Source organism: Mustela lutreola, chromosome 10, assembly GCF_030435805.1.
Source record: "Mustela lutreola isolate mMusLut2 chromosome 10, mMusLut2.pri, whole genome shotgun sequence".
Lineage (NCBI taxonomy): Eukaryota > Metazoa > Chordata > Mammalia > Carnivora > Mustelidae > Mustela > Mustela lutreola.
In genome coordinates, this window is record NC_081299.1 from 53395870 (window position 1) to 53423228 (window position 27359).

At 41.8% G+C, this 27359-nt stretch overlaps 1 protein-coding gene and 1 long non-coding RNA gene across 3 annotated transcripts in view; one reads left to right on the forward strand and one right to left on the reverse strand.

Annotated features, from left to right (window-relative positions):
* LOC131809345 (uncharacterized) overlaps positions 1 to 9208 on the reverse strand; it is a 28325-nt gene extending 19117 nt beyond the window's left edge. The window contains exon 1 of the long non-coding RNA XR_009345141.1: positions 9084 to 9208. This is a non-coding gene — a long non-coding RNA (uncharacterized LOC131809345). The remainder of the gene's footprint in view (positions 1 to 9083) is intronic.
* Positions 9209 to 9312: 104 nt separating this feature from the next.
* The window catches only part of DNAJC6 (DnaJ heat shock protein family (Hsp40) member C6), a 140354-nt gene continuing 122307 nt past the window's right edge, over positions 9313 to 27359 (forward strand). The window contains exon 1 of one of the 2 annotated variants that reach the window (XM_059136318.1): positions 9313 to 9519. In XM_059136318.1, coding sequence (XP_058992301.1) covers positions 9405 to 9519 — 115 coding nt within the window. In that variant the 5' untranslated portion in view covers positions 9313 to 9404. Of the gene's footprint in view, positions 9520 to 18578; positions 18801 to 27359 lie in introns of those variants that run through there. The other variant, XM_059136319.1, reaches the window with a different exon arrangement.

A 27359-nucleotide genomic window follows, 5' to 3' on the forward strand; every position in this document is an offset into this window, starting at 1 on the left:
ACTTTGTACAGCTGCTACTCTCAGGACTACATCATGCTCATCACTCCCTTGCAGTAACATCCCTTCGTTCTGATGTAAAATGAAACCAGAAGTAATATATCTTATTACTCAATATATCTTATTGAGAACTGCTTTCTTTCCTAGTCTGGTGCTCAGGGCAGAGAATCCCATGAATAATAAGCAAGTGTCAGATGCAAAAATGGGGAGCTTAGTTTATGGAGGAAAGATAGATCTTCAAGTACATTTTTTCCAATACAATATGGAAAGAGCCACAGAGCTATGTGTGATGTATTGTGGGTACACAAGATCAGGGTCAATTAGCCAGGCAAGAATGATGGTTGTCATACCTACGTCTTCTGTGATGTTTAGTCCATCTGTTCGCTGGAGGCCAGTGAACAATAAACCATTGTGTCTAGACCTTCAAGATCATTGATTGAATCCCTTCATTTTTTTTTTTTTTTAAGAATTTACTTATTTATTTGAGAGATAGTGAGTGAGAGAACCTGAAAGGTGGGAGGGTCAGAGGGAGAAGCAGACTCCCCACTGAGCAGGGAGCCTGACTAGGGACCCGGATCCCAGGACTCCAGGATCATGATCTGAGCCAAAGGCAGTTGCCCAAACGACTGAGCCACCCAGGCGCCCTCAATCCCTTCATTTTACAGAGCAGGGTATGCAAGCCGTGATTTCCTCAATGTTTATTTTCCCTGCCCCATTTGCATCATCCATCTACGCCCCATAGAAAGGAGAAGAAACTGTAGGATAACAATCTCAACTATTCTTTTCCTAGTTGTAGAACTGTGCGTAGTTACTTAAGCTTTCTCTGCCCCAGTTTCTTCATTAGTGCACACAATATTAATCATTGGCTCCATTTTATTCAAGAGGAAAGTGATAGCAACCAGACTCTACCCAATTCCCCACCCCTGCCAGCTCCCAACCTCCTCTTCTCCAACACCAGCCTTCCTTGCTCTCTCCACTCTACTAGGGCTTGTCTCCTGCTGTTGCTCAAACCCACCAGGCTCCGTCCCAATACCAGACCTTCACTTCTCTGTTCCTTCTGCCTGGAATGACCTCCCTTCAGGTGCCTGCTTCCTTGACTTTGTTCTCTTCCCTCAGGTCTTTGCTCAAACTTTCTCTCTCAACCAAGTCTACCATGTTCATCCTATTTAAAACTGCAACCTGGGGTGCCTGGGTGGCTCAGTCAGTTAAGTGTCCAACTCTGGATTTCAGCTCAGGCCTTGATCTCAGGATTTTGAGGTCAGGCCCCACTTTGGGTTCTATGCTGGGTGTGGAGCCTATTTAAAAAACAAACAAAACTTCCCCAAACTGTAACCTATTTGTTCTCTTCCTTTCCCAAGCAATATCCCTAGTTCCCCCACCCTGCTCTATTTTTTCTTTTATCCATACAGTTTTTTTTTTTTTTTTTTTTTTTTTTTAGATTTTATTTATTTGACAGGCAGACTTTACAAGTAGGCAGAGAGGCAGGCAGAGAGAGAGAGGAGGAAGCAGACTCCCTGCCGAGCAGAGAGTCGGATGCAGGGCTCGATCCCCAGACCCTGGGATCATGGCCTGAGCCGAAAGCAGAGGCTTTAATCCACTGAGCCACCTGGGCACCCCTATCCGTACACTTATATCTTTGGGTAAACTTCAAAGCTTACCTACTTATTTCATCTATTGCTTATTATCTGTCTCTCCCATCCCCAATAGAATGGAAGCGCCATAGAACAGGAATCATTATCTGATTCATCTCTTATGAATCCTAAAAGCCTTGATTAGTATTTGGCATCCAGTAGGTGATTAGCTGGTGCTTATAGAGAGCTATAAAAAAATAAGTCACATTTGTAAAGTTCTTAACATTGTGCCCAGCATGGAGTATTATCAAAACAAGAGCTCACACTTATTTATTGCCAGGTGCTGTTCTGAGTGTATATACATAATAACTCACTCAGTCCTCACAACAGACCTGGGCCCTATTATCTCCATTTACAGATGAGGAAATGAAGCATAGAGATGTTAGTGGAACTTGCTAACATCACTGTGCCAATAAACTGTAGAGGCAGGAGAGTGTGGCAGCACTCATTCCTTTTTTTTTTTTTTTTTAAGATTTTATTTATTTATTTGACAGAGAGAGATCACAAGTAGGCAGAGAGGCAGGCAGAGAGAGAGAGAGAGAGAGAGTAGCAGGCTCCCTGCTGAGCAGAGAGCCCCATGTGTGGCTCCATCCCAGGACCCTGAGATCATGACCTGAGCCGAAGGCAGAAGCTCAACCCACTGAACTAACCAGGCGCCCCCACTCATTGCTTTTAATAGCCAGACCATACATCTTTCTCAATAGACATCATTTATACTTTCAGGTCAATTTAAAAATGAATCAGCATTTTTGAGGGGCTGAATTAATACTCTGACAAGGTGCATTATAGTAACATTCTATTGCATGAGGTAGACACACAAACTCCATTCTGGACTTTCCACTTTTTAACTTGCCACCTCACCCCATCTCTGCACCCACCATCTGCCGTGACAAGTCTGCCTCTCAGGCGATGGATTCAATCCACCCTCATCCAGGCACAGATTTGGCAGAAAGTGAAGTCCAGAGGGTTTTGTTCCCTTTAAAGTTCTGAGATCTTGAAAGTCAGTGCATCATTTGTTAATAAAACACTTGCAAAGTAACTTATTAGATTATTAGAGACAGAGTACTTTCACATATGCTTTCATGGAATCTCTGCATTCCAGGGTAATTGGAATCACCCTGTTGTGAACAGGATAAAGCAAATATTTTCCTCAATTTACAGATGAAGAAAGTGAGGCTCAGAAGAATTATGTGACTTTTGCAAGAGCACTAAAATGGCAAGTAAATTAGACTCAGTCCAGGTCTTGGAGGCCACGCCTGGTGCTCCTTTCATATTACTCAGTGGGAGAGAAAAGCAAAAGATTTAGTTTGAGCATTGAAGGTGCTCACAAAGGTTTCTTGCGGTTTTAGTCCATGATATTATTGTTTTGCCCTTGAATGACTACCCCTATCTGTGCCCATTTCCCCATTTCTCTTACAGAACCCCAATTTCCTGAGCGTAAGCTGATTGCTAATTAGGAGACCCTGGGCATTCACCTGCTGGTTGGGGTCATTCTTCGGCAGCTAGGGGCCCCAGGCTAGCTTGTCCCTGAAGATGACCTCAAATAATTCTGCCTTCCTTGTACAGGCGTGCCGGGTCCTTGCATTAAGGGGTAGAGCTTGACTCCTCTCTAGAACAGCTGAGCCTGTGACTGATTTGACTAATAGTATGTGTAGGAAGTACTTTTGGAGAACATTTGTGCCAAGGCATCTGGAGACTTTTCAGCCAAGTCTTTGAGAGAAGCCCAGCCGTTTCAGTTTCCTCCCTTTTGGAACTCAGCCACTGTCTTATGAGGAAGTCCAGACAACCATGTGGAGAAGAATTGAGGCTCTTGGCTGGGCACCTAGCTGACAGCCAGCACCATCTTGTTAGCTGTGTGGGTGAGCCACCTGAGAAGCTGACTTTCAAGCCCTAAACAACCCAGATGACATCATGTGGAGCAGAAATGAGTTGTCTGCTTTGAGCTCTGCCCAAATTGCAAAATAAATGATTATTGTTGTTCTAAGCCATTAAGTTTTGGGGTAGTTTGTTATGCAGCAAAAGATACTTGAAACAAATGCCTTAGAAGCCCTGAAAACATTTTAGATGAGCAGTTTCTCCTTTTCTCACACAAGGTCCCACTGCTGAAAATGCCATGGTTGGGAGGATTTATGTAGGTATTGCTCTTTAAATCTTGAGTCTATCATAATGCTGTACACTTGGAAAACTTTAGATTGAAAAATAAGTTTAAGTGGAGACTGCCCTTAATTGTTTCCTATGCTAATAATAGTCCTATTAGCACTGCCACTAGGGTAATGAGAAAGAACACCATTAATTCTAATGGTTCCAAAGACACCTGAGATGCCTTTAGGGCAGATAATTTCATTTATATTCTGGAGCTTTTTTGGTAAGGGAGGATGGGCAACAAGACCTTTCCATTCTCTCTCCACAGAAACATACACACACACACATTTATTCACTGCAAAAAAAAAAAAATGCCATTCTTTTAAAATCCATCCTTGAGTCTCTAAATGGACATAGTATTATAATAAACTACCATTTATTTTGCCTGTTGGGCTTATTATGTGTTATAATAAAGCACTGCAACCCTCTGAGGTAGGTGCTGTTTACTGTCTCCATCTTTTTTCTTTTTTTTTTTTTTTTTAAAGATTTTATTTATTTATTTGACAGAGAGAAATTACAAGTACACTGAGAGGCAGGCAGAGAGAGAGAGAGAGAGAGAAGCCCCTGCTGAGCAGAGAGCCCGATGCGGGACTTGATCCCAGGACCCTGAGATCATGACCTGAGCCGAAGGCAGCGGCTTAAACCACTGAGCCACCCAGGCGCCCCTACTGTCTCCATCTTACAGATGAGGAAAGTGAGCCTTAGAGGAGAGCCTAGGTTCTTTCTGCTAGCCCCTTCTCCCCTTCTCCCCCCTCTCCTCTCTCTCACTCACACACACACACTCACACCCCCACACACAAGAGAATCTTACATCGCATTGACTTTGAGGACTGTCATTTTCATATTTCTGGACTCAGCTCTGTAAACACAATGATAGGAGTGGAATTAATTCAAGGTTTCTTTTCTTTCTTTCTTCTTCTTCTTCCTTTTTTTTTTTTTTTTTTTTTCCTATGCCCAGTGATCCAGATGTACAAACAAGTGGGCTTGTTTTGCATTTTTGACATTTGAAAAGAAATTCCATGTTGCTAATGCTTATGAATGTGCCTTAGGGCCCTTGGGGGTTTCTACTCAGATCTTTCAGGCTGCATTCTTTTCCCATGGACCCCAGGGACTGTGGAGAAGGCTCCCCACTGGATCTGCCTAGAGCAAGCTGTGACTGTGGGAGTCAGAGGCTTTTGGACTTGTTTCAGCTCTGAGCTGGAGGAGTGCCATGAAATCACATGATGTTTGGACTAAAAGGGCAAGCTAAAGAATGTCTCTCTCATCCTGCCCTGGCCAGTGGAATCCAAGCAGTGAGCAAGGGGGCCCCTCCAAGTTGCTGCTTCCGTCCACTGGGCATGCAAGGGCAATGCAAGAAAAAGACAAGTCTCTAAGCCAGGCCCACTGGGGCTTCTATGACTTAGCAAAATCCTAAAACCAGTTAATGAGAGTCAGGACATACAGGGAAAGATTGTGGTGGATCCCAGAAGGAAACTTTTAGATCCTCTGGTTCATTCCCCTACACTAATGGGAATGAGGGTAGTGGTGGTGATGAAAATAGTAAGCTAGGAGGAGAGGGACACAATCAGTATTTTAAAGACCATTTGGTAACCAGGACTAGATTCCAGGTGTCCTAACCCCAAGGCCAGGTAGGAAGTCCTAGGAGCCAAGGGCAACCTCAGTCTAGGGTATTAGTTGGCAGCACATGGGCACTATTTCTGAGCAGCATTGTTAGAGCACTTGTTCTAGGGCCCATTTCTTCAGACTTTAGTCTGGATGCCAAGGAGAATAAGGGTTAGAGAAGAAAAGTCAGCTTATTACTGATAAGAGAGAGAGGATACTCTGAATTTCTACTCTCCTCCCAGGCTTTTCCACTTTCCTTCCTTATTTCATATCTTCCTATTCTCTTGGATTAGAGAAAGAAGAAAATCAGGCTGTCCAGTAATTACTTTTAGAGGGACATTTATCTAGACCACTAAGGACCTCATACCAAATCGGAGCATTAATTTAGCTTTCACTGACTGAATTGGGTCTCTGTGCTCCTGTCACCTTTCAAAATTCTCCCCAACATCTACCAGATGATCTCTGGCAACCTGTGGTGAGCCAGGGGTCATGACACAGTTGACTGTAGCCATAAAGGCATGGATCTATGTTGAATCCTGACCCAACTTTGTTTTAGATATTGGAACAACTTATACTAAATTGTAGATATGTAAGTTTTTAAAAAAATTAAACTTCTTATTTTAAAAATGATTATAGGTTCACATGCAGATGTAAAAAAAAAAAAATACTATCCCACAATCACTTTTACCCATTTTTACATAATGGGAACATTGTGTGAAACTATAATCTAATGTCAAAACCAGTATGTTGACGTCAGTACAGTCAAGGTACAGAACAGTTCCATTACCAGAGGATTCCTTATGTTGCTCTTTTATAGGCACAACTTTCTCCTCATTCCTGGAAACCAGTTCTCTATTTCTATAATTTTGACATTTCAAGAAAGTTCTATAAATGGAATCATACAGTGTGAAACCTTTTGGGATTGGCTTTTTAAGTCAGCATAATTCCCTGGAAATTCATATAGTTTGTTGCCTATGTCAAAAGTTTGTTGTTTGTTACTTTTTATTGCTCATTAATATTTTGTGGTGTGGAGGTACCACAGCTTGTTTAATCATTTGCCCATTAAAGGACATTAGGGTTGTTTCCATTTTTGACTATTAGGAATAGAACTGTTACAAACATTCATGTATAGGCTTTTGTGTGGACGTAAGTTTTCCTTATTTCCAGGATATGTATCCAAGAGTGCAACTGTTGGTCTTATAGTATTTGTTTGTTTAGTTTTATAAGAAACTGCTAACCTGTTTTCCAGAATATTTGTATCATTTTACATTCCTACTAGCAATGTATGACTGATCTAGTTTCTCCCTCTACATCCTTTCCTACATTTGGTGTTGCCACTATATTTCATTTTAGCCTTCTGATAAGATGTATACTGATATCTCATTGTGGTTTTAATTTGCATTTTCTTAATGGTTAATGATGCCACATGTCTTTTCAAGTGTTATTTGCCATCTGTAAATCCTCTTCAGTGAAATATTTGTGCATGTCTTTTGTACATTTTCTAATTGGATTTTCTTAATGTTGAGCTTTGAGAATTTTTTATTTATTATACATCCTTTGTCGGATATGTGGTTTGCAAATAGTTTTGCCCAGTCCGTAGCCTTTCTTTTCATCCTTTTAACAGGCTCTTTCACAGACAAAAAAATACTTAATTTTGATAAGGTTCGGTTTATCAATTTTTCTTCTTATGGATCATGCTCTTAGCAACATGGCTAAGAACTCTTTGCATAGCTGTCGATCCTAGAATATTGTATCCTGTTTTTTCCTAAAACTTTTATAGTTTTACAATTAAGTTTGCAATCTGTTTGACTTGAATTTTGTATAAAGTGTGAGGTTTAGGTTGAGGTTCATTTTTTGGCCAATGGATGTCCTATTGTTCTAGCATCACTTGTTGAAAAAGTTATTTTTCTTCCATTGAATTGCTTTCACATCATTGTCAAAAATCACTTGGGCACATTTGTGTGGGTCTATTTCTGGATTCTTTATTCTGTTTCATTGACTTATGTGTCTTATCCCTCTGTCAACACCACACTATTTTGATAACTACAGAGTGATATCAGGTAGAGTGATTCTTGCCACTTTTCTTTTTCTATGGAACTTAGAACTTACGTTTTCTACCATTTTACTTGGGAAGAAATCTCAAACTTACAGAAAGTCGCAAAAATAACAATAGTACAAAATATACCCATGTACTCATTATCCATATTCACCAATTATGAAGTCTCCTTCAGATTTATTTATTTATTTAGACAGAGAGAGCATGAATGCACGCAGGGGGAGTGGCAGTCAGAGGGACAGGGAGAAACAGGCTCCCCACTGAGCAGGGAGCCACTGGAGGGCTTCCTTTTCGGGGCTGGGAGGGGGGGATGAATAAGGGCTAGATCCCAGGACCCTGAAATCATGACCTGAGCTGAATGGAGACACCTAACTGACTGAGCTAGCCAGGGGCGCCTCTTCAGCCTTCTTTAATCTAGAATATCTCCAAATTTTTTTCATCTTTAATGGCATTGACACTTTTGAAGAATACTGAACACCCCCACCCCCACTTTTAAAGTGTAGTCCTCGTTTGGAGTTTATCTTAGATTTCCTTATGATTAGATTCAGGTTGCTGTGCATATGTGGCCAAAATATGACAAAGCTGATGTGTCTTTCTCTAGTGTAACACACCTGGATACACTCACATTTCATCTGCCTCCATTTAAATTTTGATCACTATGTGAGGTTATTGTATGATATTTGTTTGGGCCTTAAAAATGGTAATTTCAGGGCGCCTGGGTGGCTCAGTGGGTTAAGCTGCTGCTTTCGGCTCAGGTCATGATCTCAGGGTCCTGGGATCGAGTCCCGCATCGGGCTCTCTGCTCGGCAGGGAGCCTGCTTCCCTCTCTCTCTCTCTGCTTGCCTCTCTCTCCATCTACTTGTGATCTCTCTCTGTCAAATAAATAAATAAAATCTTAAAAAAAAATGGTAATTTCATGATCCCATCCAGCATATAACGTTTATTAAGGTTTTTTCTATATGTGTAACCTGTCTTCCCTGATGCTGTTTTTTTTCACCTGTTAAATGTGGATTAATAATTTCTCTCCCATATCATTTGGACGGTTAAATAAGGTCCTGTATGTAAAATCTGACACATAAAAAGCACTCCATGGATACACTTCTTGCAGCCAGAAAGTATTAAAGGATCTTGGCTTGGATCTTCCTCTCAGACATTCCAGATGATAAGCAAAATCATGACAGAGACAAAGTGCTGGGGGCAGCCTCAGCTCTGCCATTTCGGGTTCCCCAAGGGGAAGACGGGAAAATGCCTCCCACCCCACGGGGTGCGGTGAAGTTTAACAGCACGTATGTAAAAGTGCCGGGACATAGACTGGGTCCTCAAAAATCATTAGTGATTCCTAAGCTGTTGTACGAGGAGAGTAGGACTATCTGCCAGACTTAACAATTAAAAAAAAAAAATATATATATATATATATATATATATATATATATATATATATATATATATATATATAATGTGGGATCATTCTGAGGCAACAGCAAGGTACGAAAAAACATGGTTAGCGCCCAGAACTTGAGAACTAGCACCACTGAGCCGCTGTGGGCGGATGACTCCAGCTCTCGAAGCTTCAGTTCTACCATGTGTAATTTGGCGATAGAAATCAGCGCGCTTCCCCGGGGATTCCGGTGTTAATTAAGGATGCCCAGCAGTACCTGGCACTCCGTCGCCGTCGTCTGAATGAAGGCGGGGGACTGAAGCGTCCCCCTGCACAGCTGCCTGGCGCTCCGAGGGTTCCGGAGGGGGGGCCTCGCGCCAGCGTCCACGCCCCGGGCGGCCGCACCCCGCGGGCTGGGCGCGAGCAGCCGCCTCCCCACCCCCGCGCCCCGCCCTCCCCGGCGGCCGCAAGCTCCTCCCCCGGCCGGCGCGTCCACCCCCGCGACCGCCCCGCACCTGCAGACGCGCGGCGGCCGGGGAAGCGCGAGGCCAGCCTCGGGCGGCGGCGGCGGCAGCGGGGGAGGGGCGCGGGCGCACAGATGGGAGCAACTGAGAAGGGCGGCAAGAAGAGCCGGAGGCTGTTTTCTTCTTTGCGGCCGTGGAAGGCGACCCGGCGGCTGTGGAGGACGCGCTCGGCTCCCAAGGCGGCGCAGGGTGAGTGTGGTCGCGGCGGGGGGACCTGTTACAGCGCGCGGCTGGCGCGGACTGGACTGCGGGAGGGCCGCGGTGGCTCCCGCAGCCGGAGGCGGCATCTCGGGCCCACCTCTCGGTTCCTGGGACCTCAGGGTGGGGGGCGGCGCGACCTGGATGTCTGGCCTGGCCCGGGCGACCCTCCACCCCGACCTTCGGCCCCTGTGACAAGCCCGATCTTCCAGGCTCTCACGGGGCTGCTCAGCGAAGTGCAGGGGCCGGTCTCAGCGCGGTCCCCTTTCTTCTTCTACCCCTGAGCACCTCTCGTTGGGCCAGGTGGTTGCAGTTTGTTTCCTGCAAAAGCCCCTGTCTGTAGGTTTGACTGGGGACGGGAGGAATTCAGGCTGCCTCCGGGACACAGTCTACTCAGGTTTGCGTCCCTCCCAACACCTGGCCGGTTGCCTGCAATGCAGTAGCCATGGTGGGGGGAATGAATCTGAACCCAAGGTTACCTTCAGGGTCTTCGCCATTTGGACCCACCACCTTTCCAACCTGTCTGCGGTGATTTCCTGTTCGCTGCTAAGCTCTAGTCCCCATAAACTACTTTCTAAACACAGTACACCCTGTCCCCACCATGGCCTTCAATCACATTTATTCAGTCACTGATTCACTCCATTCATTCCTTCCACAATCTCTATTGAGCTCTTCCCGTGTGCGGGGGCCTGGGGTGAACAAGATAGGAAAGGCCCAGCTCGTGGCACTTCTTCTAGAGGGGGAAACAGACATTACACCCCTCAGATAGGTAAACGTCCCCATTACAGATTGCTATGTGTGCTGGGAAGGAACCACAGAGTGTGCTGGGAGAGGAAAGAAAGCAGAGTTGCCCCGGCTTACAAGGCAGATGGACAGGGAAGACCTCTCGGAGGCAATGTGATTTAAACGGAGACCGGAACACTGAGTGGGAGTTACTCCAGCATGGAGCCTGGGGAGAGCATTCCTGCCAGTGACAATAACAAGTGGAAAAGGTTTCCAGTGTGCCTGAGCTTAGCACCGGGAAAGTGAGGGAGGCAGGGCCTAGATCAAGGTCTGGGTAGGGCATGATGAGAACAGTTTGGATTTTATTTCTAAAGCGGGCTGGAAGGCTACTGATGTGTTCTCAGCAAGGCTGTGACATGATCTGCTAGCTCACTGACTTGTGTGTATTCAGTGTGGCCATGCCCTCATCTCAGTCTGCCCATCCATCAGGGAGGCTCAAATGCCTTTTCCTCTGTGAAGCCTTTCCTGGGGTTTCTGCCACCTGTAACCTCTTTTTGAATAGGGCCTCTGGCACTGTTCACTGGGTATTACAGATTCCACGTGGGTGGGTTCTCATCTGTTTCATCATTGCCTCCCCTACGTCCGGGCTTGGTACTCTCCAGATACCTGTTTGCTAGACTGTGTGTGTGTGTGTGTGTCCTGTCTTGTCCTTTCCATCTGTTTCTATCATCTGAGAGATGACATGCTTTTTTCTGAGAGACTGACATGCCTTGATTTCTAAAATGGCCGACCTGATGCAGGGCAAAAGCTATACTGCACCCCGGCCCTGTCATTGATACAGCCCTCTGCCCCCCTCCACAGGATTGTTTTGAAGATTAAATGAGTTGATGAGTTAAATGAGTTAATAAGTGTGAAGTGCTGGCACAGAGTAAACATTCTAAAACTAAATTTGACTCAAAGCAAGAATTATCTTTTAAGTATTTATTTATTGAGTTAGAAACAAGCTTTTCTACTGTTGGTAGTTAGACTAAGACTTGGTATTGTTATCTTGCTGGCTTTCAAAGAACATCTTACTGCTTTTGGTCAATGCACAATTAAATCCCTTGCCCATTGCCACTAGACCTTAGTAAGTCTGAAGGCTGACCTCCCTTCTACTTTAGCTTGCCTGAGGAGTTGAAAAGAAGAGTCATGCAACAAGTATTCCTTGAGTGATAATTACATGCAGAATGTAATTCCAGGTGTTGTGTAAATGTTTACAAAAGAGGACTACCTGGATATTTCTACTGTAGTAAAATGGGTTAGAATAAGTCTCCTAGTTCTATAGTGTTTAAAGCCAGTTCTATACTGTGTATACAGTTGTCCTCTCCTCTTTTCTCTGTTTCTGTCCTAGAGGTCACCGGTGGCTTCTTGGAACCCACCGCCATACCACACCTCTTTTTTCTCTTCTTCTTTTTTTTTTTCTTTTTTAAAAGATTCTATATATTTGTCAAGCAAGGGGGAGCAGCAGAGGGAGAAGGAGAAGCAGGCTCCCCACTGAGCAAGGAACACTATGAAAAACTTGATCCCAGGACTCTGGGATCTTGACCTGTGCCTAAGGCACTAACCAACTGAGCCATCCAGGCGTCCCCACACCTCTTTTTTCTTAAGTAGAATAATGGTTGATCACTATTTCTCTACTTCTCCCATACAACCTGGAGATAAGGCCATCATAATGTTATTATAAGACATTATGGCTGCCTCCGGGACACAGTCTGCTCAGGTTTGCATCCCGCCCAACACCTGGCCAGTTGCCTGCAACGCAGTAGCCATGAGGGGGGGGTGCGGGAATGAATCTGAACCCAAGGTTACCTTCAGGGTCTTCCCCATCTGGACCGACCCCCATTCCAACCTGTCTGTGGTGATTCCCTGTTCGCTGCTAAGCTCTAGTCCCCATAAACTACTGTTATACATTACAGTTTATAGAATAGATCAACTACAAGATCTTGTTTCAATCTTGACAGCACACTGGACGAAGGAAGGGCAGATGGTGTTTATTTCTCCCATTTTATAGATGAGGAAGGTGAAGTAAGAGACTGAGTTGCAGGAGGTCATATGACTGGTGAGTGGCAAACTCAAGCCTGATTGTCCATACAGCATTCTTTCTGCCACATCTCCCTGCACAAAATAAACATGTTCCAAAATCTATACTCATGGAGAGAAGTAAAATTGATAAATATCATGCAATAAAAGAAATCCATTTCCCCATTTAATTTTTTTTTTAAAGGTGGCCTGAATTTCTCATAATGATGGGACATCATCTCATAAGTGATGGACACCAATTTGGGTATCTCAAGTCATGTGTTTTGGTGCCAGACTCTGATTAGAATCTGACATTAGTAAGTGGCACAGTAGTAAGCTGTGTGATCTTGGGCAAGGTGCTAAATCTTTTAAAAACTCAGTTATATGTCATATATAAAATAGAGATGATAATTCCTATGTCACAATGTTACTGTGATGATTACATGAGTTAATGTATATAAAGTGCCTGGTACACAGTAGTCTACAGGGTGGTAGTTATTATTTTTATTAATTTTAGTCCAGATAGTGTACCCTATGATCATATTCCCAACAATGGTTAGTCACAGGACTGGAAAGCTTAGTAACCTATGGGAATAAAACATGGTTGGGAAACTCCTTAGGGGCAGGTGTTCCTTCTGTACTAACAAAAAGGTCTTTCACAGCATCTTTTTTGTTCCCACCTTTTTTTTTCCACCAGGAGGCTGCAAGTGAGAAGCTTTAGGTTTAGGGGAATCTTAGCATCTTTTCAGCCTAACACTGTGTCCTGAATATAGAAGACATTCAATAAATATGTTTGTAATGAAAAGATCCTTTAGGAGGTCCTTTCTATCTATCTAGACACACACACACACACACACACACACACAGCCAAAGAGAATGCATCTGCAATTTACTATTAGTAATTGCAGATGCATTCTTGTTACTGTAAGTAAGATAAATACTTAGAAGAACAATTACTGGGTTAAAAGGTATATGCTTTTTTATTTGGAAAAATAGCTGACCTCCATACATTTGTGCTAATCTAGCTCCTACCAGGAGTGTGGGCAATTCTTGCCAATACTGAGAACTGTCAGACTTTTTAATGTTTGCCAATTCCATGGGTGTGAAATGGTACTGCAGGGTTGTTTTGTATTGAATTTCCTTAACAAATAATGAAGTAAAGATCTTTTCACATGAATTTTGGCCATGTGTGAATAAGGCCTATTCACGTCTTTCCCCATTTTTTGTTTTAACTTAATGGTTTGTCTTTTTCTTATCTAACAATTTGTTGGCTTACATGTCCAAAAAACTTAAAAAAATATAGCTAAGCATGCAAGCTATTCCAAATGGGAATATGAACAGGCTGTGCCCAAAGGAAATTAACACCCGAATGCTTCCAAACTTTCTAGAGAACGATATTTTAGACAAATATCAAAGCTTTTATGTCATAGAGAAAGGAGTGAACCGTCGGTGGATTGGTGAAAGTGTTTTGTAAGAAGTAGGTCTTGAAACAATGGTGGAAAACTAGCCCTGAGTTTCTCCCACCTGAAATTACTTCCCTGAAATCCTGGTGGGGCAAAGAACTCTTTCCGGAGCTGCAATATTCCATGGAAAGACAGAGACTGGAACTTGCGTCGGTCTCCATTAGCAGATGGTGCTCTCCAGGACAAGTTACTTGGAGAGAAGGATAGGTGATCTGTGGTTTAATCCTTCACTGCCATTTCTAACCATGTACCCACCCCTAAACACAAATCACATTGAGTGGAAATAATGATTACTCCTGAGGGATATTAGAAAGATCAAATGAGATCATAAACATGAAAGGCCTCTGTAAATACAAGGATTTTTGCTAGGCTCTGTGAATTCAGTAACACTGTTCCAGAGTGGGAAAAACTCATTGACCTACAATCTTTAGGCCCTATTCTCTGTGATCTGTTCTGCATACAGGTGCATGATGTCAAACATTAGTTCTCCAAGTGTGGTCTCCAGACTAGCAGCATCAGCCTCTCCTGGAACTTTTTAGAAACGCAAAGTGCTGGACCCCACCTCAGAACTACCACAGAAACTCCAGACGTAGGGTCCAGCAATCTGTTTTAACAAGCCTTGTAATAATTCTGATATATGCCAACATCAGAATGGTTTGAGAAGCACTGGCCTAGTGCAATGTGCAAAGGCTTTAAAGTCAGCAAATGTGTCTTCTAAAATTTTAACTCTCTCATTTGCCAGCTTATGGCATGAGCAAGTTACCAGGCCCCTCTTGGGCTTACAAACTCTCATCTATAAAAGGAAGATGGTATCACCTCCCTCACAATGTTGTTTTGAGAACAAAGTATCCTAGCTATGCTACTTTTTAGCTCTGTATCCTTTAGCGAGTCACTTCTTCTCCTTTCTGCCTCATTTTTCTCATCTAAAAAAGATGGAATGGCAAGAGTTATCACGTACGTACTGTTTTACTCTGTGCCAGCCACTGTCCAAAACGGTGCATATTTTTATTTTATTTAATTTTGACAGTAAACTTCTTTTGCCATCTGTTTTACCATGAGAAAACTGAAGCACAGAGAGGTTAAGTAACAAAGTTACACACCTCATAAGCTGGGATTCAGACCCAGGCAGGGTGCTGTGAAAGTCTTTGCTTTCAGTAATGCTTGAAATCTAAGTTATCAATAAACATCTGAAGATGATGGTGAGAAGAGTGCCTGACACAGAGTAGGTGCTCCATGTATCAGTTCCCTTCCTTTGCCTTGTAGCCTGGCTTCATGGGAGCCTCTGCAGCTTTTCTTATACTCATGCTGCCCTCCTGTGTGGTGACCCTCTTTGCAAACCTTCCTCCACCCCCAGGCGGCAATTTTTCTCTCTTTACTTTATGGCCTTTATGGCCACTTTATGGCCACTCGGATGCTCTGAGCAAACCTTCCAGAGGCCTGGTGGGGTGGAGGAAGACAAAGTGAAGCCACCCTGCTGTCACCACCTCAGCATGTTTTTAGAAGAGGGTCTAGGCCAGTCACTGAAAGGTCATTAGGTCTGCCTAATGTGGGACATAGCCTTCAAGCCTCTTTTGCTCTCAAATTTCCAAGAGAATATAAAAACTTTTTTTCGTTTGTTTTTTTCTTCAGTGTAAAATTTACAGCTGGCAAGTTGAACCCACAATATTAACAGCAGCATTTTTTTCTTTCATTTTTGTTTTACAAGGACAATAAAGAGCCTGATTGTTTTTCAGTTCAGGGTTTCACTCATTGTTCTTGAAAATTCTGTTTGGTTTTGCTCTCAAGATGGCCTCCCTTACTGGGCATGACTCACTGGTCTAGTGACTCAGAAGTGGCATCAAACAAGACAAGGACTGTGCAGAGCCTTGAAAGGACTTGGTGGCCAGTGGAGCCTGTTTGAGCTTTCGCTAAACCCAGCTATTGACAGAGGGCATCATTTTCCTTAATGGGTGTTTACAGAGATCCTTGGTACCAGTTTCTTTGAAGTGCGGGATCTGTCGGAGACACTGCTTTGTTTTGGAAAGCTCCAAGGCTTGAGCCCATTCTGGTCCCTCCACTGGTTTGAGGTTTACTGTAGGGTGAGACAAGGCTTCGGAGAATTCACCTGACCCTGCTTGGAATGGCCCCAGAAGCAGAGGTCAAAGGCTTTTGTAAATATTGTAGCAGGAGGGAAAGTGAAGGCTCTTTTTATTTGAAGAGGACTGCAAACCTCTTTCCACTTAATTAAAAATAACAACAACAACAATTAAGGATGGATAGAGACGAACAGATATGTGATAATGCAAATAGAGCAAAACTAGTCAAAGATGTTCACCATGCAATGCCTCCAGCTATCCATATGTGTGAAACTTTTCAAGTACAATGTTGGGTAAAATGTAGGTACCTCTGGAAATGACCACATTCTTGGAAACAATTGGCTTCCTTTTTAATTTAAGTGGAAGCCCATTTCCCACTTCCTCACTCCTCTTATCCTTAGCCTTTTTTTTCCTGGGAAAGCCTACTTGATTAAAACTCACCTCCTGGAGTGAGGCTGGCAGGGGGTACCTACTCCTTTATGCCAAGGTCTGTACATTCTTTCTGATGTGTAACTCTCACAGCAGCCCTACAAACTAGTTATTATTTTCTGTAGAAGGTACAGAGGGGTAAATTTGACCCAGGTCACAAGGTAGTAATATCAGTCTCACAGCATTTATGGAGCCCTCACTTTATGTGTCAGGCTTTGTGCCATGCACTTTGCATGTACTAACTTGGTTGAGCTATCATTGTCTTCGTCTTACAAATCAGGAAGTATAAACATAGAGAAGTGTAGGGGAGGGTCTCAGCTTACTTTAGGGGCCAGGACATAGCAGAGCCCATGTTTGAACCATCTCTCCTGCTTTCAAACCCAAGTCTTGGCATTCTTCTATCTAATTAGTAAATCAGCATACCTCTTAGGAACCTCTTGTCCTGAAGCCACAGGCTTCTTGAGGACAGCACTGTGTCTTTCCTAGTGCTCAGAGCAGTGCCTGGCACAACGAATATTTATTGAACAAAAGTGCACAAATGGTGGCTTCTTACCACCTACTTCTTCTCTCCTCTCTGCCCCCAAGGTTGCTCCTAACTGGGCACATTTTGGCCATCCCGGACTTGGTCCTTGGCGATGGAGGAACCTGTTTTTTTGTGGTCTGTGCACCAACATGGCTCATTTGGTGGCCAGCAAGGAGTTCCGGTGAAGGCAGATTTTCCTCACTGATCTTGAGTTGTCAAAGAGAAGCATAAAGATATTACCCACTGCCAAGGAAAGATGGGAACAAAATCCAAATACTTAAGATTTTCCAAAACTTTCAGGGAGTCTTTCAATTGTGGCAGCTAGAAATCAACTCCAGGACCCCTAGTGGCCATGGCAAGCTTTCACTCTACAGCTATATTTGACTCTTGGGCTACAGTAATGACCAGGTGCATGCTAGCAATTAGTTCTTTTAAATGTGCCCAAGTATGTTGATAATTATACCTCACATTTATATAGGGCTTAGTTTGCCAAGTACCATGTCTGTTCTCCCTTTTGATCTTCTGAAAGGCATACGCAGGGCAGGTATGATTAGCCCCACTTTATAGATGAGGAAACTGGTGCCAGAGAGGTTGTCACTACTTCCACCACTCAGTTAATAGTGGTAGAGACATGTCTTCGACCCTCTTATCTCAACTCCCACTCCTGCAGATTGTCCATGTCAGTATTGCATTTAACCCAGCAGTTTCTGGGGAATGAGAGCAACAGGTAGGTTTTCTCCTTGTTGCTCTTCTTACAGCTTAGTGAGGTCCTGAATTGGGGTGTTCATCTTTTTGGATATCAATTTACCCATTTATAAAGGGAAATAACCCTCCCTCCCCATCACCTAGAGTACACCTGGAGCAGAGAAGGTGGTGAGGAGTGAGCACTTAAAAAAAAAAAAAAAAAATCAGAGTGAAGATATTTGGAAGGGACTATGATGACCCTGATCCATTTTTTCGTAAAAGAAATTAAATGTCACTTCCTCTCACCACCTGTTTAAAATGGCATGTCTGTTACTTCATTACTGTGCTTCATTTTTCCTCATGGCATTTATTGCCATTTACTGTATGTTTACATTTGTTTGTTTATAGTCTGTCTGAATACTCTCACCAAAATGTAATAGCCACAAGAACAGGATTTGGTCTGTTTCCTGCACTCCTGAGTCCCTAACAGATGGAATTCTACCTGGCACAAATAAACATTTGTTCAGTGAAGGAATGAAGGAACGAATCTGAGCTATGTAATGATTGGAAGTAAGCTGGAATTGGATGATTGAAAGATTTGCTTGAATTTTCCTTGCCCTCTAAGAGAGGGCTCCCATGGTCTTGCTTCCTCATGCCCATTTCTGGCTCATTCTTGACCATCAACTTATGCCCGGATGAAATGGGTTCAGTAATCTGTGTCCATGCAGCAGACATGGGTCACTGTATGCCTCTGTCTTGTAACAGCCTATGAGCAGCTTGAGGAGTAGGACTAGACCCCACTACTTAGCATGGAACCTGGGCCACAGAGTAGAAGAAATAATTGTTGAATGAATGAATATGAAAAAGAAAACAAAGCACAAGTCTCTTAATTCTCTCCGAAATCATGGTCTCCCTTTGAGAATAAGCTTGGCACATGGCACAGACCTTCCCCCTTTGAACCTGAACCGAATCTCTACAGAGCCTAGGAGGCACCAAACATTTGGTTCCCTTATCTAAGAGAAGGAAAGGCAAGCCTAGACTCCAGATCCAGTTCCATGCCATGTTTTGGAATTTGTGTTTACGTCGGCCTTCATCCCCATCCTTTCTGCTCTAGCATAAGCAAAATTATCACCCCGCACACTGACTTGCAGGCAATTATCAGAGCTCGGGTGCTCCTGCGTTGAGGGACTTCGCCCCTGAGACCGCTGACTTTCTGTGAATGACAAATCAAAAGTCAGGTTTGCAGAATCAGCTGGACTTTCCTGCTCATTTGCAGCAGAGGGAGGAAAGAGAGAATGAAAGATTCTGAAAATAAAGGTAAGGGGCCAACTGCCGAGGGGAGGCTAAAAGATCTAGGGATGAAATGTCACTTCACAGATATGGTTAGTTTGTATTGATGGCCGACTTTAAATTACTGTGTATATCTATTTTTAAAATTCTGGTTATGTAATAAACATGACTCTTTTTTTTTTTAAATGACTGGCTTCTGGTTTCCAAATATTGTGTCATTCAATTTTCCATATCCTTGCTACCAAATAGAACAATATTTTTGCAGTCTTCATTTAATCTTGGCTGAATAACACACATTTCCATTTTACAGATATTCTTGTAAGTGCTCCCAGGATTTTGATAATTTTATTTTTGGAGAGTTCACAATAGTTAATTAATATGTAGGTTTTCGATGCATTATTGCAATTAGAATATCTGAAATACTTCGGACTTTTACAGCTTGGGTTTATAAGAAAAATGTTGACAGAGAATTCCTTAATGAATGTTAATCCTTTCAGGAGGACCCAATGGAGAGCCATCACTGACCTTCAAAACTGTTTATCTTGCAGAGGTGCTCACAGTCAAACTACCCCCACCCCTCTGGCCTCCAGACTCTATTCTAGATCCCTGGTTCATTATCACCACCCCCTACCCCATTACTCGAATTTGGTGTGAGGCAAGGGGGAAGAGAAAAATGGATTTAAATGAAAACTCAGGGAAGGACAGGGCTAGTATTACTAAAATGAGCCAACCAAATTTTTAGTTCAATAACAGGGATTCTAGGGTTTTAAATTCTGACGCTCCTTACATTTTCTGCCGCAGTTGGGGGAGGAGCGATAGACCCCAAGGTCTCCGGAGGCTACACGTGTTTCCCGACCCTGTTACCGGAAGGAGCCCTTCCTGCTGCGTCGCTCCTGCTCCTGGTCGGAGTGGCAGTGGAAGGCACAGAGGGGCCCGGCTCCCGGGAAAGCCACCCCTCCCCGCCCCCCCCCCCCCCCCCCCGCAAGCTCCAGGGCAGCCGCCGCAGCAGAAGACGCCATCTCCGTGCCGCCGTGCCCAGCCTCTGCTTCCCGAGCGCTAATTTTAGGGTTTGCCCGCCCCCCTTTTCCCCTCTGGCTTTCGCGGTTCTCACACCCGAGCCGCTGCGCAGCGGTTTGCACCTCACTCTCTCCTCTCTCTGAGCTCCGCGTTAAGGAGGCCCCAGCACTTTGCCCTTGGACACCGGGGCTGGGGTGCCCAGGTGGAGGCTGGCACGCAGCAGGTTACTTGCGCCTACCGAGCCACTCTGAGACACCCTGAGTTAAGTTGTTTGCGTGACCAGGAAGACGATACAGGCCCCAAGTCTTCTCCCTTTACGCCAGGCATCCCCCCCCCCCCCCTTGGTCTTCCCCAGACCCTTACCCGGTTACTCTGTGGTTTGTTGTAAGATTCCCACCTTGTGATGGTCAATGATGTTTATTCCACATTAAAAAAGCCCCCGCCCCCTCGACAACCAAACCAAACCAAACCAAAAAACCAAACCCAAACCAAAAACCACCAGAAAGCCAAGACACAGAAAGCAAAACCCCAAAGCCACAAACAGCCTGATGCCGATATTTTAACCTACTGAACTATTTGTAATGAAGTTTTCCAAGCAATGCAATTTTCTGTAATTGAGGCTTTAAAAGGGGCAGGGGTCGTTGGTGTTGGTAGTATTAATATCTAATAGGTTCTGGATCATTCACATCCCTGTATTGATCTGTGGTTTTGATGTTTAAATTTTAATTAAGCAGCCTTAGGTGGGGGAAAAGATCTATGTATGCATGGGCCTGGCAAGTGGAAAGAGGGCCTCTCCCACTGCTAAACCAGCCTCTGGTGAACAAACAGAACCAGCGCCTGTGTAATCCAAAGTATTTAAATGAACTCAGGAGTGTTATTTTTCCCTGTGTTGTTTTCAGTGGCCAGAGAAAGGGTTTTGGGGAAGAAAAAAGAAATTGCTTATATGCCATGTCATGCTAGGCCATGCTCACATTTTAGAAAAAGTTAAGACTGTCTCAATTGGAGGCTCTGGATGGGGCTAATATTCCCTATTGTTTGCAATTTTACCACTCAGTTTCTCAGTGTGTCAGCGTGTATTAAGCTTCAAATCCCTAGCTGCTTTTTGAGGGGAGTTGGTATTTAGAAATTTGTTTCTCTTTGTTTTGGACAGAGCCTTTGGTTGGGAGTCAGGATAGTCACTAATTTATTAGTGACTAAGGACAAGACCCTTTATTCCTTTGGATCTTAGATTCCTTAAAATGGAGAAATTTTAGACGGGATCACTGCCCTTCAGATTGTGGATGGTAAGAAGTAATGTAGTGGGTCTTGAACAACATTTTAGAGAGATGACATAGAATAGAAAATGCCACACACCAGAGCACCTGGTAAGGGTAACCATTGTTTACTGAAACTTCTGTTAGGGGTACTTAGGCTTGTTTATGCATGTAGGTACAGACTGTCTTGATGTCAGATGTGTTTCTTACTGTGAATCCTAGTCAGGGGTTTGAGAAACACTGAAATACAGCATAGATTACTAATTTGGTTTTCAAGGAGTCTGTGAGATGCTCCCTGGTGGTCTAGTGGTTAGGATTCGGCGCTCTCTCAAGGAGTCTGTGAAGTGATATGTATGTCCATTTTGTTTATGTATGAGGAGAACAGTTTTTCTCAGATTTTCAAAAAGGTCTAAGATTCCCCAAAAGATTCTGAATCATTGTTTTCCTAAGGTCTTCCAAGACCCTTCCAAGCTGATTTATTAGTGATCAAAGAATCTTTTCAGGGCCAGGAGATGTGTATGTGTTGACAGAGAGCAGTTGAGTATACAATGTGAGGGGATGGGGGTGTGTGTGTGTGTGGGGGGGTGCCTGTGCCCAGCGGTGAGGAGAAGGTGTGACCATGGTAACCAGACCATGAGAGTTATTTGTAGGTTCCAAAGTACCAGTTGGTGACCTGAATATGAAACATAACTATCTAAAAATTTGATTCTTTATGCTGAAAACTACCAAAGAAAAACTGTTAAAATGTTGTGAATTGTTTGAAAGTCAACTCTCCTTGCAAAGACTGAAAATGAGAATCAGATAAAACCTGAGGAAGTTGATGGGGCAAATAAATCATCAGGATATTGGTAGGCAGAAACTGAATTTTTCAAAGATTTTATTTATTTTATTTATTTGACAGAGAGAGATCACAAGAAAGCAGAGAGGCAGGCAGAGAGAGAGAGGAGGAAGCAGGCTCCCTGCTGAGCAGAGAGCCGCATGTGGGACTCGATCCCAGGACCCTGAGATCATGACCTGAGCCAAAGGCAGTGGCTTAACCCACTGAGCCACCCAGGCGCCCCAGAAACTGAATTTTTATAAGGTACCATCACAGGACTAATGTTCAGTAAATGTTGAGTTGTGATTTAACAAATGCCTGTCTTTTTCCTCCTTTTGGTGCCTCCTATCTTAAGACAGTTCAGTGAAGATTTTATTTTATTTTATTTTTTAAAGGTTTCAGTTATTTGAGAGAGACAGAAAACATGAGTGGGGGGAGGGGCGGAGAGAAAGGGGGAAGCAGACTCCCCACTGAGCACTGTATAACATTTACCCTGCATATCAAAATGCTTTGCAAACCAGAAAAAAAAAATTATGTATAAGACAACTAAGGAGAAAATAATTGAATGAGTTAATAAGTAGATTTTGGCAAACATGACAGCTAATTATAATAATAACCATAACTCCTATTTCATGAACAACTAGTACATGAAAAGCTCTTTACATATTGTCACAACACTGTAGGGCAGGGCGTATTGTGCATGTAAAGAAATGAATTAAGAATTTTGTATAGGTACACATGGCTAGTGAGTAGCAGCGTCAGGATTTAAACCCAGTTCATTTTACCTCCAAACCACTCACATGGTAGGCCAGGGCTTGAGAATAAGTAGCGTGGTGAAATTACGTAGTTATTAATAAAAATTTCAACATCATCTATTATTAGAAATAATTTATGTATTGTCAAAAGGGAAATGAGAAATGTAGAAATGATGGCTTTTGACTAATTTTCTGGATTGTGTTTATTTAGAAAATAAGTGTTCCAACTCAGCTTGAAAATTTCCTTTTATTTAGAGTTTCCGAGTATTTTGTGCAACAAGGTTTTAAAAACAGTGATATGAAAGAATAGGAGTGGAGGATGTGAAAATTTGGTTGGAAAATTTTTTTCTACAGGAGTGTAGGGCAAAAAGTTCTGTTAAACTTCGTTATTTTCCTGTTTTTTATCTCAGGAAAACAGGCATGGCATTTTTTTGAACAAATGGAAGTTATGTATAATGACTTAATGTGGTAAAACTAGGTGTGGAGCATTGTCTATGCCAGCAGTTCTTGAAAGAATTTGGATTTTCACTGAAAGTTATTAAAAATCTGATTGGGAGTTTGAATATGGACAGATCTGGGCTTTTAGGTACTAAATATTAAAAAGACTATGGTGTACATCCCCTAATCTATAATCCAAATACAGTAACTGGAGGGAAATTAAAAGACATTGTGATTTTTCTTAAGCACCAAGATTATGTTGAGACTTTTAGAGAAAACTCAAGTTCTTTCAAGGATTTTTGTCATTTGCTGCTTGTGACTGGGTATGTTGGAGAAATGATATGTTGGCTGGGGTCATATGTAAATGGCTGACTGATTTCTCAGTCTTCAGAGCTAGCATGTGATAAAACTGGGTTTTCTGCCTCCCTTATTGCAGTGGTTCTCAAAGGTACTGCTTTGGGGTGAGGGGCAAGGACACATTGGAAATATGTAAGGGGCTCTAGAAGCTTTCACTGGGCAGAAACCAGAAATGCTGTAGACATTCTGCAGTGTTCCAGACTGTTCCATTCAGTGACAAATTATCTCTTGTCCGGGACAACTTTCAAATATTTTGCTGAAGAGGTAAGTAAAAACTCTATACTTTTCTGAGCCTAGAACACTCATTGGTTTTACACTGAAATATATATATATATATATATATATATATATATATCATGAAAATTTCACTGTGTGTATATATATATATATATCTATATCTATATATATATATATCTATATATATCTATATCTATATATATATATATCTATATATATATATATATATATATATCTATATATATATACACACAGTGAAATTTTCATGATTAGAAATGCTGTGTAAATTGAGGAGAGATCATACTTAATTTTGTTCAGAAAAACCACTTACCGAAAGCAGCACTGCTTCTATTTGAGAAACCAGTAAAACACACCTGTCTCATTCAGTCTGCATAGAGGTACATGTACCTGACTCCTTTACCATGTTCTCTAATATAGTATTGCTTGAGCATTTGCATATTGAAATCCATATTTTTATTATGATTTCTTTTTTACTTCTCTTACATTATAGTTGGTGTATTGTATATATTTTGTTTAGTTTTGTGTGAAGTAGGGTATATTACCTTTCAGTTTCATTTTGAGATACTAAACAGGGAAATACAAAACATTTTTATATTTATAGATATTTGTGTTACTCAGATTATGCAAAACGACCTCCTTAATGACTTAAAGAATTTGAGCCAGCATTACAACTTTTGGAGATTATATACTCAATTTTGTATTCCAGGTTCATTTAAAAAATTCGAACAGTCTACAACAATGAAACTGAGCTGAGCATAAACTGCCCTCTTTAAGGCAGAAATAAGTGTTACAAACCTTCTGAAAAATGATATCACTGGTAATTGATTTTTATTTATGCTACTGTAACTGGCATTTTAAAATTCCACTCTCTAATTGCTTGTTGTTAGGATATAGAAATAAAACTGGTTTTTATTTGTTGACCTTATTTCAGGGACCTTGCATGATTCACTTATTAATTTCAGTAGTTTTAGATTTTTTTAGGTGGTTAGATTTCTGTGAATAATGACAGCTTTATGTCTTCCTTTCCAATCCTTAGACTTTTTATCCCTTGCATTATTGTACTAGCTAGGATCTCTCTTGCAGTGATGACTAGAAGTGATGGTGAGTGTCCGTATCTTGATCCTCATTAGAGGATAAGTTATCAATCTTTGGTCATTAAGTACAATATTTGAGGTAGGATTTACATAGGTGTTTTAAAAATCAGATTAAGAAAGTTATCTTCTATTCTTAGTGTGCTAAGTTTTTATCATGAATTTTTTAAAGTTTATTTTATTTATTTTAAAGATTTTATTTATTTTATTTGACAGAGAGAGAGAGATCACAAGTAGGCAGAGAGGCAGGCAGAGAGAGAGAGGGAAGCAGTCTCCCTGCTGAACAGAGAGCCCGATGCGGGGCTCCATCCCAGGACACTGAGATCATGACCTGATCCAAAGGCAGCAGCTTAATCCACTGAGCCACCCAGGTGCCCTATTTATTTATTTTTAAAAAAGATTTTATTTATTTTTTCGACAGAGATCACAAGTAGGCAGAGAGACAGGCAGAGAGAGAGGAAGGGAAGCAGGCTTCCAGCCAAGCAGAGAACCCGATGAGAAGTCTCGATCTGGAGCCTGGGACCATGACCTGAGCCGAAGGCAGAGGTTTTAACCCACTGAGCCACCCAGGCACCCCTGTTTATTTTTAAAAATTTATTTATTTATTTATTTGAGAGCAAGGGAGAGAGAGAGAGAGAAAGAAAGAGAGAACAAGCAGGGAGAAGGAGCAGAGGCAAAGGGGGATGCAGACTCTCTAGGGAGCAAGGACCCTGATGTGGGGCTGGATCCCAGGACCCTGGGATCATGACCTGAGCCCCAAGGCAGATGCTTAACCCACTGAGGCATCCAGGTAGGTGCCCCTTTAGCAAAAGTTTTTTGGTGTCATGACATCATGATTGTACTATTTTATTTTGTTGATATCAATTATGTTGATATGTATTTCTTTAGTGTTAACTTTGCTCAACTTAGTTGTGATACATTATCCTTCGTACAGGCTGTTAGATTTGACTTGCTCATATTTTGTTGAGGAATGTTTTTGTTCATGAGAGAGATTTACTTATAATTTTCTGTTGTGGTGTTCCCCTTGCCAGGACATCAAGGTTTTACAGACTTTATAAAACAAGTTTATAAACAAAGTTTAAAAACAAATTTATAAAACAAAGTTATTACTTTATAAAACAAGTTTGGAGATACTTCCTTTCTATTCTGTTCTTTGGAATGGTTTTGTAGGATTGGAATTATTCTTTTTAAATGTCTGGATGAATTTACTGCTGAAATTATTTGGGCCTAGAAATTTTGTGTAGGAAAGTTTTAAGAGGTGGATTCATTTATTTTAATAGGTATGGATTTATTCAGGTTTCCCATTTCTTTTTATGTTAGTAAGTTGTGTTTTTCTAGGAATTTATTCACTTTATCTGAATTTTCAGACTTATTAGTAAAAGGTTTTCTTTTTATTCTTTTAAGATCTTAATATTTGTAGGTTATATGGTCTTGTCTCTCTTTTTTTTTTTTTTTTTTTTTTGGTGCTATTGGTATCTCTCTCTTTTTGATGCATATTGCCAAAGCTTTATGAATTTTATTAATCTTTGCAAAGAGCTAGTATTTTTGATTTGGCTGTCTTTTCTATTATAAATTTGTTTGAGATCTCATGAGTTCTTTTATCATTATTATTTACTTTTACACTCTTTGATTCCAGTTTTCTTTCTTTCTTTCTTTCTTTCTTTCTTTCTTTCTTTCTTTCTTTCTTTCTTTCTTTCTTTCTTTCTTCTTTCTTTCTTTTTTAGATTTTATTTATTTGACAGAGAGTAGGCAGAGAGGCAGGCAGAGGGAGGGGGGAAGCAGGCTCCCTGCTGAGCCGGGAACCTGATGTGGAGCTGGATCCCAGGACCCTGAGATCATCACCTGAGCTGAAGGCAGAGGCTTAACCCACTGAGCCACCCAGGCACTCCTGATTCCAGTTTTCTGAAATTTTTTCTAGTTTCTTAAAATAGAAGCTTATATCTCTGATTATCATTTTTCTTCCAAAAATATTTTCATTTAAGGATATCAGTTTTCCTCTAAGCAGAGCTTTAGCTGCATCCTGTTAGTTTTGTTCTGTCATATTTTTATTGTCATTTAGTTCAAAATATTTTATAATTTTCATTGTGATTTTTTTTTCTTTTTTGGACACACAGGGTCATGTAGAAATGGACTACTTTTTAAAAAAATGTATTTATTTTAATTCCAGTTAATTAACATACAGTGTTATATTAGTTTCAGGGGTATAAAATAGTGTTCCAGCAATTCCTTACATCACCTGGCGCTCATCACAAACACACTCCCTAATCTCCATCACCTATTTCACCCATACCCCACCCATCTAGAAATGTACTTCTTCATTACTAAGTAGCTGGGGAGTTTCTAGTTTTTCGGGGTTTTTTCCCCCCTTGCTTTTTGTTCCTAGCTTACTTTTCCTGTGGTCAGAGAACATACTTTGGATGATTTTAGTTCTTTAAAATTTATTGCAATTGCTTTGGGGCCCTGCATATTGTTAACTGTATGTGTGTATATATATATATATATATATATATATATATATATATAATCTCTCTCTCTCTCTCTCTCTCTATATATATATATATATATATATATATATATATTTTTTTTTTTTTTTTTTTTTT